The sequence below is a fragment of the Spermophilus citellus genome (assembly GCF_964194105.1).
Source record: "Spermophilus citellus genome assembly, chromosome: 5".
Classification (NCBI taxonomy): Eukaryota; Metazoa; Chordata; class Mammalia; order Rodentia; family Sciuridae; genus Spermophilus; species Spermophilus citellus.
The window spans coordinates 2,783,646-2,796,983 of NC_138186.1; the positions used below are offsets into that span (position 1 = coordinate 2,783,646).

The following is a 13,338-nucleotide window of genomic DNA, read 5'->3' on the forward strand; positions in this document are numbered from 1 at the left end:
TGTCTTGCTGGCTTTTCCGGAGCAGGGAACTCTTCACCTATTTCTAGGATATTATATTCTTGTTTGCAAAATGCGAGACAGTACTTTGACTATTGACTTTGTGCTGCATCAGAGCCACTCAGTTTCGTGCCAGGCACATCTGGAAGAAATTATAACAGCCTAGTGAAATCGTGGGCGTGCGGGGTCACCGTTTCTCTGCATTTCATTGAAGGAATTGGGGAGTGGTAGCCTCCAGCAGCTCTTTCGCGTCTGGGGAGCTGGTAGTTTACAGGTTCTGCCTGCAGAGGGCACACTAGGGACAGTCAGTTTCCCCTGGGGAAATCATTCACTTTCAGGGCTCAAGTCAACTGAAGCCCAGAGGAAGTCAATTGGTCAGTTGTGAGTCTCTCATTCAAAATTAGTCTGCTTGTTTGTTTTATGGGTTTTATTTTTTAAATTTATGTATTTATTTATTTATTTATTTAAGTAAATATGACAGCAGAATGCATTTTGATTCATTGTATACAATTGCAGCACATCTTGGGTTTTATTTTTGTTTTGTTTGGGTACTGGGGATTGAAGCCAGGGGCATTCTGTCACAGAGTTACATCCCCAGCCCTTTTAAAAATTTTATTTTGAGACAGGGTCTAAATTGCTCAGGCTGACCTGCAACTTGCCATCCTGCTGCAGCCTCCCGAGCCGCGCGGATTACAGGGGTGCACCACCTCCCCTGGCTCTGGGTAACGTGTTAAGGCTCTGTTTCTAATGAGCTGACTCCCTTTCCCCACTGCCTTTACCACTAGGCACAGTAGGTGTGACACCTTGTGCCCATAATATTTTTGAGGCATACCGAATGTTTAATTCACTTTAAAATCTGAAGGAGATAAATGAACTTGGGTGGAATATTAATACATTAATCGTTATACCAATAAAACATATATTTTTTCTATTTATTTATGAAGGAAGGGACCCACAAAGGCCACAGTGCCCACGGCCTGGGAGACTCACAGTGTGGCCCTCCCCTCAATCCCTACTGTTCGCTGTTCGGTGCCCTCTATAAGCCCCATTCAGAGTGGGGCCAGTTTTCTCCTGGCTTATTACTAGGAGCCCTGGTGCCCCTAGCACCTGGCTGAGTGTGATTGCCAGGGTCAACAGCACAAGGTCCCTGGACGAAGGGGACATTATCCATCCTTCTTCTCTCTTAGCCTGCCCTTGAGCTGGGCAACACCATTCCTCCTGCCTGCCTTTACCGGCCTCTTCCTGGTGTGCTTCCTGGCCCTGGGAGGATACCAGCTTATTAGACTAGTGTAGAAGTGAGCTGCAATTGTCTTCTTTGTCTCAAAGGTTTATGGACATTAAAATTGTGTCTCATTTATGTGCACAAGGAGATCCACCACTTCAAAAAAAAATTTTTTTCAGGGGGCGGGGGATACCAGGGATTGAACGCAGGGGCACTCAACCACAGAGCCACATCCCCAGCCCTATTTTTTGTATTTTATTTAGAGACAGGGTCTCACTGAGTTGTTTAGCACCTCACTTTTTTGCTGAGGCTGGCTTTGAACTCGTGATCCTCCTGTGCTCAGCCTCCCAAGCCACGGTGGCACCCGGCTCCTTCAAAAACTTAACCCAATTTTACTTTATGATCATATCTAAATTGTTATAAAAATATTATGCTGAATATCTACCTGTGAAATACTTTTTTCTTGATTTAAAAAAAGTTCAAGAGATGGGTTGGGGTGTAGCTCAGTGATAAAGCACTGGCCCAGCAAGCATGAGGCCCGGGTTCCACTCCCAGCACTGCACACAGCAGCAACAGAATCTACAAGGGAGGTGTTTCAGGCTCCATCCCAACCACTGTACATACATTATTTACTCATGGGATCTTCACCACAACCCACAAGTGGTCCTATTATTACCTCCATGGAAGATGAGGGAATGGAGGCTTAGAGAGTGTTGCTAACTTGCACAGGACACCCAGAGAGAAAGAAGGTAGCAAAGTGGGATCCAGATGGAACCCATGTCCACTACCTACTCCTCAGTATTAACACACACTCAAGCACACACATTTGGTTAATTATATGTAAAATTTGGCATCACAAATTAATGATCTGAGAGCTTATATAGAAATTAAATTTATGTATTTAAAAAAATTTAGAGACCAGTGAGATGGTGCATGCTCTGTAATCCCAACTGTTTAGAAGGCTGAGGCAGGAGGATTACAAGTTCAAGACCAGCCTCAGCAACTTAGCCAGGTGCAAGGCAACTAGACCCCATCTCAAAATAAAAAATAAAAAGTAGCTCGGAGGTAGGGCACCCCCCCACCCCTGTCCAAAATAAATAAATAAATAAATGAAAAGGGTTGTGTTCCATGATAAAGTGCTCCCTGGGTTCAGTCCCTCAGTACCAAACAAAATAACTACAACAACAACAAAAGCAGGGGGCAGGATGTGGAGTAGGAAGACAAATATTTCTTATGTTCTTGTCCTTGTCACACATACTTGTCATTTGTCATATAGTTTCCTTAATTCTGCAAATTATGTTTTAACTTTCTCTTAACATTACAGCGTTGATGTTTTCTACAAAAGAATACAAACTTCATAAAAACTCAAGCACCATGGACACTTAGGGCCCATTTCCCAGCCCGGTGCAGTGGCACATACCTGGGATCCCAGCTACTGGAGAGGCTGAGGCAAGAGGAGGCCAGCATGGGTCATTAGAGAGACCCTCTCTCAAAAAGTAAAAACTAATAAAATGGCTGGTTGGCTCAGTGGTGGGGCGCCTGCCTGGCTGGAGCACTCACGCTCCCAGCCGTGGGGCTGCCCTGAGCGAGTGACCCCTCTGTTTCAATGCTCATATTAATCAAGCCATTCCTTAAATCCATATGGTGTGTAATGGGAAGCTTGGGATTAGCATCTCTTGGGTTTCTGCTCTCGTGCCTTCAGGATGGCTCGGTCTCCTCTGCTTAGATTTGCTGCCTGGGCAGGTCACTTCCTTCCCGCTGCTCTCCGCAGCCACCCACTGTTACCATGATTGGTCTCCACTGGATGCTGAGCTTACCAAAGTCCCATAGGCTGCAGGAGGCGGGCAGGGAGTGTGTGTGTGTGTGTGTGTGTGTGTGTGTGTGTGTGTTGGGGGGCTCCAAGGTTTCTGTGGTAGGCTTTGGAATCCACACACAGCCTGTGGATGGGGGCGGCGGGTTGGGGGGAGGAGGACACCAGCTGGCTACTCAGCTCCAGCTGATTGTCTCAGCACACCTGTGTCAGTTCAGGAAGCCAGTTATTTTGCAGAGTGCTAGAAATTATATTTGTCTGTTGTTATGCTAGAATTTGGGACCCCCAAAAGACCACCAGAGACCAAGATCGATGTAAACAGCAAAGAGGTGTTTATTGCAAGCTAGCTCGGTCCTCCATATGCACACAGCAACTGGTGACGCTGAGAGGCCCAGAGCCCAGGGTATGCAGCAGTTTTATACACTCTTTGGAGAAGGCAGGGACCCCCACATACATCATACTATCTCTTAGCAAATCATCACACACCACGGGAAAATCAAATAACAACTCTAAAACATAATTAGCACACTCACTGGCGGGAACAAGTTGGGTAAGGGTGCTTGGTTACTTCAAGAGGGAGATTCATTTGAACTGATTGGTTTAAGCCAAGAGGGGTGTTCGTGCTGAACTACATGGTTTCCCAACACGTTATCAACCACCATAAACCACTGGGAGGGTCATCTGGCATCCCAGGTATTTCCCTGTCTCATGCTGATTGGTGGTTGCTAGGGGGTTGCTATGGGTCCCCACCTAGCCTGACTGAGTCAGGGACACCTGGGCTGCAGATCTCTCCTGTTATTTGTAGATAAACAACTCAGCAGGTGGGAATGTGCCTAGGAGTGCTCTGTGGGTCTTTCCAAGGACAAGGGTCATGTCCCTTCCTTGGACAGGCTTTGCTCTGAGGTAGAGGCTGGTTTCTCATTCCCCCCTTTGTCTGGAAACTTGGGAACCAATCATGGTTCCCTCTGTTGGGGGTTTATTTGGGCAGACTCTACATCTTGGTAAACAGGGGACAGTCTTCAACTTCCCAGACTCACTCAAAATGGGCCTCCTAGATCCATCCAACCTGACTCGATTTACCTAACTACACTGCCTATCCATTTCTGGCTTCATTCCCCCCTAATTTTAGGAACTCTTTATTGCTGTAAGGAGAAGGGGCGACGGCTCGTTCTGGCTGCTTCAGAGCTGAAAAGGGGTGTCAAACATGAGGGGCTTGACAAAATGGGGGACGACGACATGGGGGACGTGAGTTCCCTTTTAGAAGTCAGTTCCATTTGAAGTCTGGTTGGGGAAAAACAGGTTGTCATCCGGGGATGGTGCTTCTATGAGAGAAACAAAAGCCATGAGTACTGAATAAGTGTTGCAGCAGCTGGAACATGTCACTGTACAGAAGTCCCCTCACCAGGCTTTAACATCCCCAGTTATCAGGACTGTAAACATAACATTTAACTTTTAGGGTTGCAGATGTCCTTCCCCTTAGATACAGTTTAATAATTTAATGTCATCTGATCTTGCAAAATCCTTTTACTAGTATGGCCTCTGTGTCTAATAGAGAAATCTTTAATTCTGTTACTCAGGGCTGGATAATCATACTAGCAAACACCATGCTTACCTGTGTAGGTTAGAAATAGCTGTAGGCCTTAAACTAAAAACTACTCTGGCAGTAATTTGATAGTTATCAGGCATTCCTGCCTAAGAATCTCGTTTGTAGCCTCCAGTTTACTTATTCTTGGAAGTTACATTTAACTACTATTATTATTTAAAATGCCCAGGAATAACTGTGTTTTGGTTTTAACTGTCTTTGCTAAGTGTTTAAGATGAAGCAGTCAAACTGACTTTTGTTTCTATCTATTGTTAACAGTCAGCTGAGTTTCCCTGGGAGTCCTGGGGAACTTTGGAGCAGCTTCTCAGTTCCGCTAGTGCCATTTGCGCCAGGATGGGTCCAGGCCTTGCTTGACCACATGGCTTCTCATAGAAGCATCAGGGATGTCTCCTCTCTCTGATGACCCTCCTCTTCACAGCAAATGCACTGATTGGCTTTCTGTCCTCCTGCGGTCTCATTAATCTCCCTGATCGGGAGGTTATGTGGCCCAGAGTTGCAAAGCTCTTTAGAGAAGTCCCCTGTTCCCTGGATTCAGACTGACTCAGAGGGAAAGAGCCAAATATTGGTTTTCTTGGCACTTTTAATTTAACTTTAATTTTAAAACTTAATCTTAAACATCCAGAAAATAAGTTTCAACAGCCTTATATTAAGAGTACTGGGCTTTAATGTCTATGTCTCTATCCTGTAGGTGATAACTCATTATCTTAAATCAACCCAGGTTGTGTGTTCTTAAATCAGTACCTCTGCAAAACATTAACAGGCAATCTTTAGACCATTTATAAGAAAACTACAAAATAAAATTAACAAGAATAAAAACATATTTAGTTCATGTAATAGCTACCTTGAATTTTGGCAGAGTTATACATTATAATCCCCTGTTTGAGATCCTGGTAATCTTGACAAAAACCAACTTTTGGACACAACTTTAAATGTACTGAAATCTGGCCTCCTTCTTTTGTAGTCATTTTTACATGTTGTGAGATGGGACACAGAGCCTTATCTCAGGTAAGGCGGGGTTCTTCATAAATCTTAAATACTGTAGTTCTGAAGCTGATCTTTGCTTTTTAGACATCATTTTACAAAGCCTACATAAATTATTGCTCAAGTTTACATGAATATTAGCTAACACAATGTAATATCACATCTAAAACATGAATTAAAGAAAATCTGAAAGCTTTTAACCTTTTGTAGAAAAGTAGCAAAGTACTTTTGTGTTTTACAATATCAACCTTCGCCTGAATCAAATGTATGAAATATGATATGTCAAGAGGTTTGTAATGTTTTGAACAACTAATTAAAAAAAATAGAAAAACAACAACAATATCAACCTTCACACAGATTAGGCTCTCATTAACTTAAAAATACATTTAAATTGTATCCTAGTGTAAAAAGTAACATAGAACTTTACATATCTTATTGATAACAAGTCCAGTTATAGAAGAACACAAATGATATAAATAAATCTCCAACATGTTTTTCTTTTAAGCCTAAAATTACCATACAACTTTAGAACACCAGCTTGATATAATGTTCTTTTAAAGCTTCTACCTTACAGACTTGTATACCTGGAAGATATGAATACATTAATAGCACCACAATTACCTTGATGTTTTTATATTAACCAAATTTAGTTTTTAAAGAAATAACATAGCATAATTCTCTAAAACAACAGTTCTTTTTTAACCAGCTGTTTAATTTCTTTAAGATTACTTGCTCAAAAAACTTACATATATAACCAACTTACACAGACCTGCTTTATCACTTACTAAAACCCTCTTATTTACTTAATCACATAGACTCTCTTATCCAGAAACACATTTTCCCTCTATTAAATCCATACCTAGAACCTTCTAGTTTCTCTTTTCCATCTGTTAACCTCCTTTTCTTTTCACATTTTGAAACAATCCTTGTAAATTTCTGAATTTAGGCAGATTATTTCATAGATATCAACATTTTATTAGTTTTTTTAATTATCACCTAGGAAAAACTTATAAGCTTAATTTTAAAGATATTTTTACTTTTATCTGTTTACCCAATTTAAATTGAACCATTTAAATCACGTGAATCAAAGATATTTGGATCCATTTTTTTTTTATTTCATGAGGCTCCTCATATATCTGCTGATTGTCATATAATTGCATGATATATGGACATACACATACCGACATACAACACGTAACACAAGTTGCACACATACACAATAGTAAAGGCCTTGTAGCTTTTCTCAGGTGAAATCTCATTGCAATGTTTAAAAAAAACTCCACAGTTGATCAAAAATAGAACTGATCAGAAAAACATTAAGTTAGGTCTGTAGGATCAAAATCATGAGCTCAAAAAAAATACAGAATCTAAGAAAAAGCAACAGTCCTAGAAAAAAATGACCGGCCAGTAATAGTAAATGCCACACAGTTTACTTTTTGGATTAATCTAGTTTGATTTCAGGTAAAAGACACCTTTACTTTTTTCCCTTGGGCCTCAGCTCAGTCTCCTCCTGAGCTCCCAGGCTTCTTCTATTGCATTTCAACTTAAGTCCTGGCTGAGGTCTGGAAGGAGCAAGAAAAACTGGAATTCCAAGGAGAAGCCTCATGCCTAAGGCATTTTAACCATAAGTCACAATTTTCAGGTTTAGATGTTGAAAATTATGATACAAGTTTAAGATACAATTCACAAAATTTCATACCTTTACATCTTTCTACACTAGAAAAACTTGCTCACACAAAACTGAAAATAGAATCTTACTTGATAATATAAAAGCTACCATCAGAAGAAAGTCCTTCAGGATCATTAAGCCACTTCCTTTGTTCTGAAGTTAGTATTAAGTTACATTAAGTCACCTGAAAAAAATTCCAAAAGAGAACCACACACTACCATGTACATCCAAAATTAAGCTTTGAAAATTCCCAAGACTGTTGCTATTCAATGCATTTCAATAAGCCAGACCAACGTCCCAATTCAACACTTTCTTTCCTAAATCCTACATACTGAGGGGAAGAGATACCACATCATAATTTACTATCCTTGCCCAAATTAATGCACTGGTACACCTAGTGAAATCTTCCCAGGCTACCCAGTTCAAAAATTGATGAAAAAATAAAACTAAATGATTGGGAGTTACTTGCCAACTTGGAAGTAGAGTTTTTAAATTTTCCATCCTAAATATTTAAGTTCTCTAGCATTGAAGTAGCACCCCCTTTCTCCACAGAAAAGCCCTCTTCACCATGACTGATTTTAAGACTGTCAGCAAAAGGGTTCAATGTAGATAAACTTCCTATTTTCATGTCACCCTGTTTACTTGGCCACCGGCCAAGAAGATACCAGCACTCCAGGTGCTGGACACCCCCTTACTACTTTTTCACAAACATATCAGAATAGTACTTTGAAGAAATGTGCAAACAAGGCCTCTGGCCTTGAGCTGGGCTTCACAGAAATGTCTATATTTTTAAGATAAGTTACAATTGGGCTCCATGGCAACAACTGGCAGGGGGAGGAAAGAAAGGGGAGAAGAAGCTCTCCCCTTCTCAGGGGTTGTCCTTGAAGGGTTAACTTGCCCAGAACAGTGAAAGAAAAAGCTGCTTTTATGTGAACTTCTGCAGACTGTGAACTTCTGAGCCCCTCCCCTTACACGCTGGGTATAAAACTCTGAAACTCCCTGAATTCTAGGTTCAGGGGATTGATTGATTACAGCAAAGGCTGTACCCTCTGAGCCTGGCTGCAGCCAAATAAAACTGTTTCCTGCTATCTTTGGTGCCTTGCCTCGTTTGTCTCTACAACAGCATGAACTATCTGAAATCATAAACTAAACAATTACCTAAACCCAACTTTTAACTGCAAGATTATGCAATGCTTCAAAAACCCATTCAGATGCCAGATTGTTACAATAAAAAATCATCTTTTAGACACACATTCAGCCAAGATCATCCCCAAGAAACAATCTATAATAACCTTTAAGACAGACCAGATAAGAGAAAAATCTCCCTAGGTTTCTGACTCCCATTATGACTCCCACATCAATGGCACCATAGATCTCCCCACGAGTGTACCAGATGTTCTCACACAGGGGCAGCCAGAAGTATTAAATCAAGGGTCTTGGTGTGGGGACTTTACTGCATTCAGTGTCCCCTTCTTTTTAAGTAGACAGAGATGGAGCAATCCTCACAGTGCAGGGAAGGAAGAGGGAGGTCCCCAAAGCAAAATGGCTTCGGCAGCTGCTGGAAGTCCCCAGTCCCTCCTTTTACTTTCAGGATTAGTTGCTCTGGTTTGGTCCGACCCCAGGCACCAGGCACTCTCCATATCTCCTAACTTTTCAGTAGTCAGCTCCCAAAAAGTTCATCTTACATCCTTGGCATGTAGTTGTTTGGGGCGCTAGGCTTCCCCAAGAAAGCAGAGGGGAGACTCCTCTAAAGTCCCCTCTGGGGTGCCAAAATTTGTGACTGAAAGTTCAGTTCCTGTCCTCGAAGCCAATTAATGCCAATTTAATAATGAGGACAGGGTTTTGAGAAAAAGAAAAAGCGAGGTATCAAAGTTCTTATATCCCCATCAGGCATTTCCCTCTGCAGTGGGTGCACTCAAGCCAACTACGGGAAGAAAAGAAAACACTGCTTCCCTAATCTTGTTAACAAAGGGGAGTAAAGTTTATCAAAGTTCTTTAAAACACAGCTAAAAGGGGTGTAAAAGTTGCAAACAGAAAAGCTGGCAGTTCTATTGACTTTTGGTCCCTTACAGGAGAAGCATACCAGGGACATTCTTAGGCTAAAATTTAGCTAAAGTTACCTCCACACATCTAAGGAAGATTGGAACTTGGGACTCTGCATCTGTCCAAAGTAAAACAATGCCATCACACTCAACAGAGACACAGAGAAAAAGACACAAAAAGACACAGATTCCCTTTTCAGATTGTCAAAAAAAACGAAAGTGGGTGCTGGCCCCAAGCCAACTGGGGCCTTCCCTTCAGACAAACGGATTGGGGGAGCATCCCCCTCAGATTGGGTCTGATGACCCCAGATTGGGAGATTAGTTCTCTTGCCAGGGTGTTGAGGTGGAGACAGACAGGACAATAGAAACAAACACACATAACACAAAATTCGAAGCGCGGCCACAGAATTCGCAGCGCGTCATGGATTGCTACCCAGAAACTAAAGGCACAGGTGGACCGCGGATCCGTCAGCTACAAAATACTTTACCAAATACTTCACAAAATACTTTACTACAGGCAATCCACTCAGAACCCAGAAAGGGGCTGGGGACGTCTCCCACAAACCCCGTCGGCTGCCCTTGGACCTTTTGCCGACCACACAACACAGAACCAGAACTTGCAGGCAACCAGAGTACAGAATCTTACACATCGGCAATGCCTTTACTTACCGCCGGGTTTTCATCACCTCTCAATCGGGGTGTCTGGGTAGGCTTATTAGGGGGATCCCAGACGAGCCCCCATATGTTATGCTCAAATTCGGGACCCCCAAAAGACCACCAGAGACCAAGATTGATGTAAGAAGCAAAGAGGTGTTTATTGCGAGCTAGCTCAGTCCTCCGCACACACACACCAACAGGTGACGCTGAGAGGCCCAGAGCCCAGGGTTTGCAGCAGTTTTATACACTCTTTGGGGAAGGCAGGGACCCCCACATACATCATAGCATCTCTTAGTAAATCATCACACACCACGGGAAAATCAAATAACAACTCTAAAACATGATTAGCACATTCACTGGCAGGAACAAGTTGGGAAGGATTGATTGGTTACTACAAGAGGGGGATTCATTTGAACTGATTGGTTTAAGCCAAGAGGGGTGTTCATGCTGAACTACATGGTTTCCCAACACCATAAACTACTGGGAGGGTCATCTGGCATCCCAGGTATTTCCCTGTCTCATGCTGATTGGTGGCTGCTAGGGGGCTGCTATGGATCCCCACCTAGCCTGACTGAGTCAGGGACACCTGGCACAGCAGATCTCTCCTGTTATTTGTAGATAAACCACTTAGCAGGTGGGAATGTGCCTAGGAGTGCTCTGTGGGTCTTTCCAAGGACTAAGGTGATGTCCCTTTCTTGGATAGGCTTTGTTCTGAGGTAGAGGCTGGTTTTTCACTGTGAAGTTTCTCATTAAAAGAAAAAAAAATTGTTGACTTAGGTTTACAAAACACTCTTAGTAAGACAACACCCGTTTGTGGCCTAGCCGGGCTGAGGTTGCAAAGCAGCTATTGGCAAACCAGTCCCACCTGGGGCTCATCCAGCTCTTGATGGTCGAGTCCAAAGTGTGGAGGGTGAATACCATTCCCTCCCACTCTTTCTAGCAGCTCCTCTCCTGCTTTTAACACATACTATACATAACTTGACCTTTAAGATTCCCATGAAAAGTTTGACCTAAATTTCCCTCCTCGACTAAGTGCCATAGATTTTCTACTCCAGGGCAGAGAGACTCTGAGCCTAGCATTTTCCAGACCCTGGTTTCTTGGCCGTCCTCTACCCATCTCCCCTCTGACTCCCAAGTGGAACCGGCATCTTTGAGTGGATGCAGGAATCTGATCTTGCAACAGGCCCTGGATAAGCCCTAAGAGCCAGAGGAAGGAGCCAGGAGTGGCTCCACTTGTGTAATCCCACACAAGTGTCAATATCTGTTGCCAAATACTGAGAAGCCGGTTCCAGCTGATCACCATAAGCGCTTTCCCAGCACCCCCTCCTCGGAGGCAGGGCTGCCTGATAAATGTGCGCAGAGGATGCGCGAGTCGCCTGCGGGACGTGAGGTTGTCTAGAAGAGCCACTGTCGGTGAGTCTGTTTTTAGGAAGCCAGAACTGTTTGGAGACAACTTTGCTTGGCCTCCACGCCATCGTCAGTTAAGATGAAGTGCAGGGCCCGCGGGGTGGAGGATGTGGGGCCCCCAGTTGGAAGCTTTTGGGCTTCACTGGCTCCCTTTCCCCCCTCCCAGGTGGACAGTGGGTTCGCTGTTCTGCTGAGGCTGAGCAGTGGTCGAGCAGCTGACTTCACTGGAAAACGGTATTCTGAAAGGCGCTCGGTTTCCATGTCAGTGACCTGCTCAGGGAGGCGCTGGCTCCGTGCCTGCTGCGGCCGCGGGGAGCTTCCTGTGAGCCCAGGAGCCCGGAGCAGCGGCAGCATGTCCCTTGGCCGGCTGTGGTCTGGCCTGCTGGCCGTGCTGGCCCTCCTCTGCCCGACAGCTTCTTCGTGTGGCCTGTCAACCCACGTGGAGATAGGTAAGTGCTGGGACCTGTCAGGTTCTTGGGAGGACAGGCCATCTGTCTGGACAGGTGAAGAGTGAGATGGACACAGCTGTCCTGCGGAGACAGGACGCCTCCTGCAGTGCTGGGCAGCCTGACCCTGGGGCGAGGGGAGAGGGGAGTGCGGTGACTGGTGCCTCGGGCGGAGGCTGGTGGAGGCGCGAAGGTGAGGAGAAAAATGAAATTATGGCATTGGCAGGAAAATGGCTGGAACCAGAGACCGGCTCTAAGTCAAACTCAGAAGGTCAAGGCCCCTGGCAGGGGGCGTGAGCTCTGGGTGGGGAAATGGGGGCTTCCTACTGTGAGGCTGCAGAGCTGGCAGGATGGGAGGAGGAAGTGGGTGTAGGGAGGAGTGAGGAATTCATTTTGTTTTACATTTCTAAAGACTGGCATTTCCAAGTGTATGTCAAAGGCCCGGGAGTAGGGGAGTAGGTCCCTGTCAAGTACCTTAAAGATGTCTTGGGGACCATGGAATCTGAGCAATCTCTGGTGTCACCGTCCAGAACCGAGGCAGGAGTGGGCTGGTGTCACCGAACTTTAGGCAAAGGCAGAGGTGTTTGTGTAGGTAGGTCACGTGATTTTTTTAAAGACAAAATTACTTTTCCAGCTTTTTTGAGGTATAATTGACAAATAAATGTGCAATGTGGTTTCTTTTTTAAAAAAATATTTTTTTAGTTGTAGTTGGACACAATATCTTTTATTTATTTATGTGGTGCTGAGGATCCAACCCAGGGCCTCGTACTTCCTAGGCGAGCGCTCTACCGCTGAGCCCCAACCCCCAACGTGGCTTCTTAATAACATGCAGGCTGTAAATTCTTGGCAAAAACTCTGAAGATCTCTTAAGAAGATTTGGGCCAGCTGTGGTAGTGCACACCAGTAATCCCAGCGTTACCAGAGCCCGGGGCAGGAGGATCCTCAGCTCGAGGCCAGCCACAGCAGCTTAGTGGAGCTGTTTTAAGACCCTGTCTCAAAATATAAAGAGCTGGAGGTGTCAGCATGCCTGTGGCCTCAAATCCCGGTACCAAAAAAAAAAAAAAAAAATTGTGTATGGATTGTATTTGTAATATTTTTAACATAAGGAAAATGTGGGTCAATTCACAGTATAATTAAAGATTACATTCTATAGTAGTTTTCAGATTAATTTCAGCTGTATCTGATGGTCTAGGTTTCATTTAAATAGAGATCGTATTATGGTTTTTATCACCTCTAAATGTTACAAAGAATAACAAGATTAGAAATTTGAAAATTTACCAGTGCAAAATAGACCCGGATATTGAGCAATGGCAGACGGGAAAAAAATCACAGAATTCTACAATTTGAGGAGTACTAGAGGTCGAGGAGCCCAGTTCTTGCGTTTTACAGGTGAGGAAACTGATCCTAGAGAGTGTCACAGCTACCTTGTTGACGGCCCTGCTCTTGGCATTGAACAGGGAGGGGGCGGGACAGTGGAGAAGAGGGCACTACAGGTGTGTGTGGC

The 13,338-nt window shown here is 44.0% G+C and overlaps 1 protein-coding gene across 3 annotated transcripts in view; it reads left to right on the top strand.

The window, feature by feature from the left end:
- Positions 1-11,082: 11,082 nt before the first annotated feature.
- Positions 11,083-13,338, top strand: part of GPLD1 (glycosylphosphatidylinositol specific phospholipase D1) — a 46,007-nt gene continuing 43,751 nt past the window's right edge. For 2 of the 3 annotated variants that reach the window (XM_081296039.1, XM_081296041.1), the window contains exons 1-2: positions 11,427-11,465; positions 11,553-11,837. In XM_081296039.1, coding sequence (XP_081152165.1) covers positions 11,648-11,837 — 190 coding nt within the window. In that variant the 5' untranslated portion in view covers positions 11,427-11,465; positions 11,553-11,647. Of the gene's footprint in view, positions 11,395-11,426; positions 11,466-11,552; positions 11,838-13,338 lie in introns of those variants that run through there. The other variant, XM_081296040.1, reaches the window with a different exon arrangement.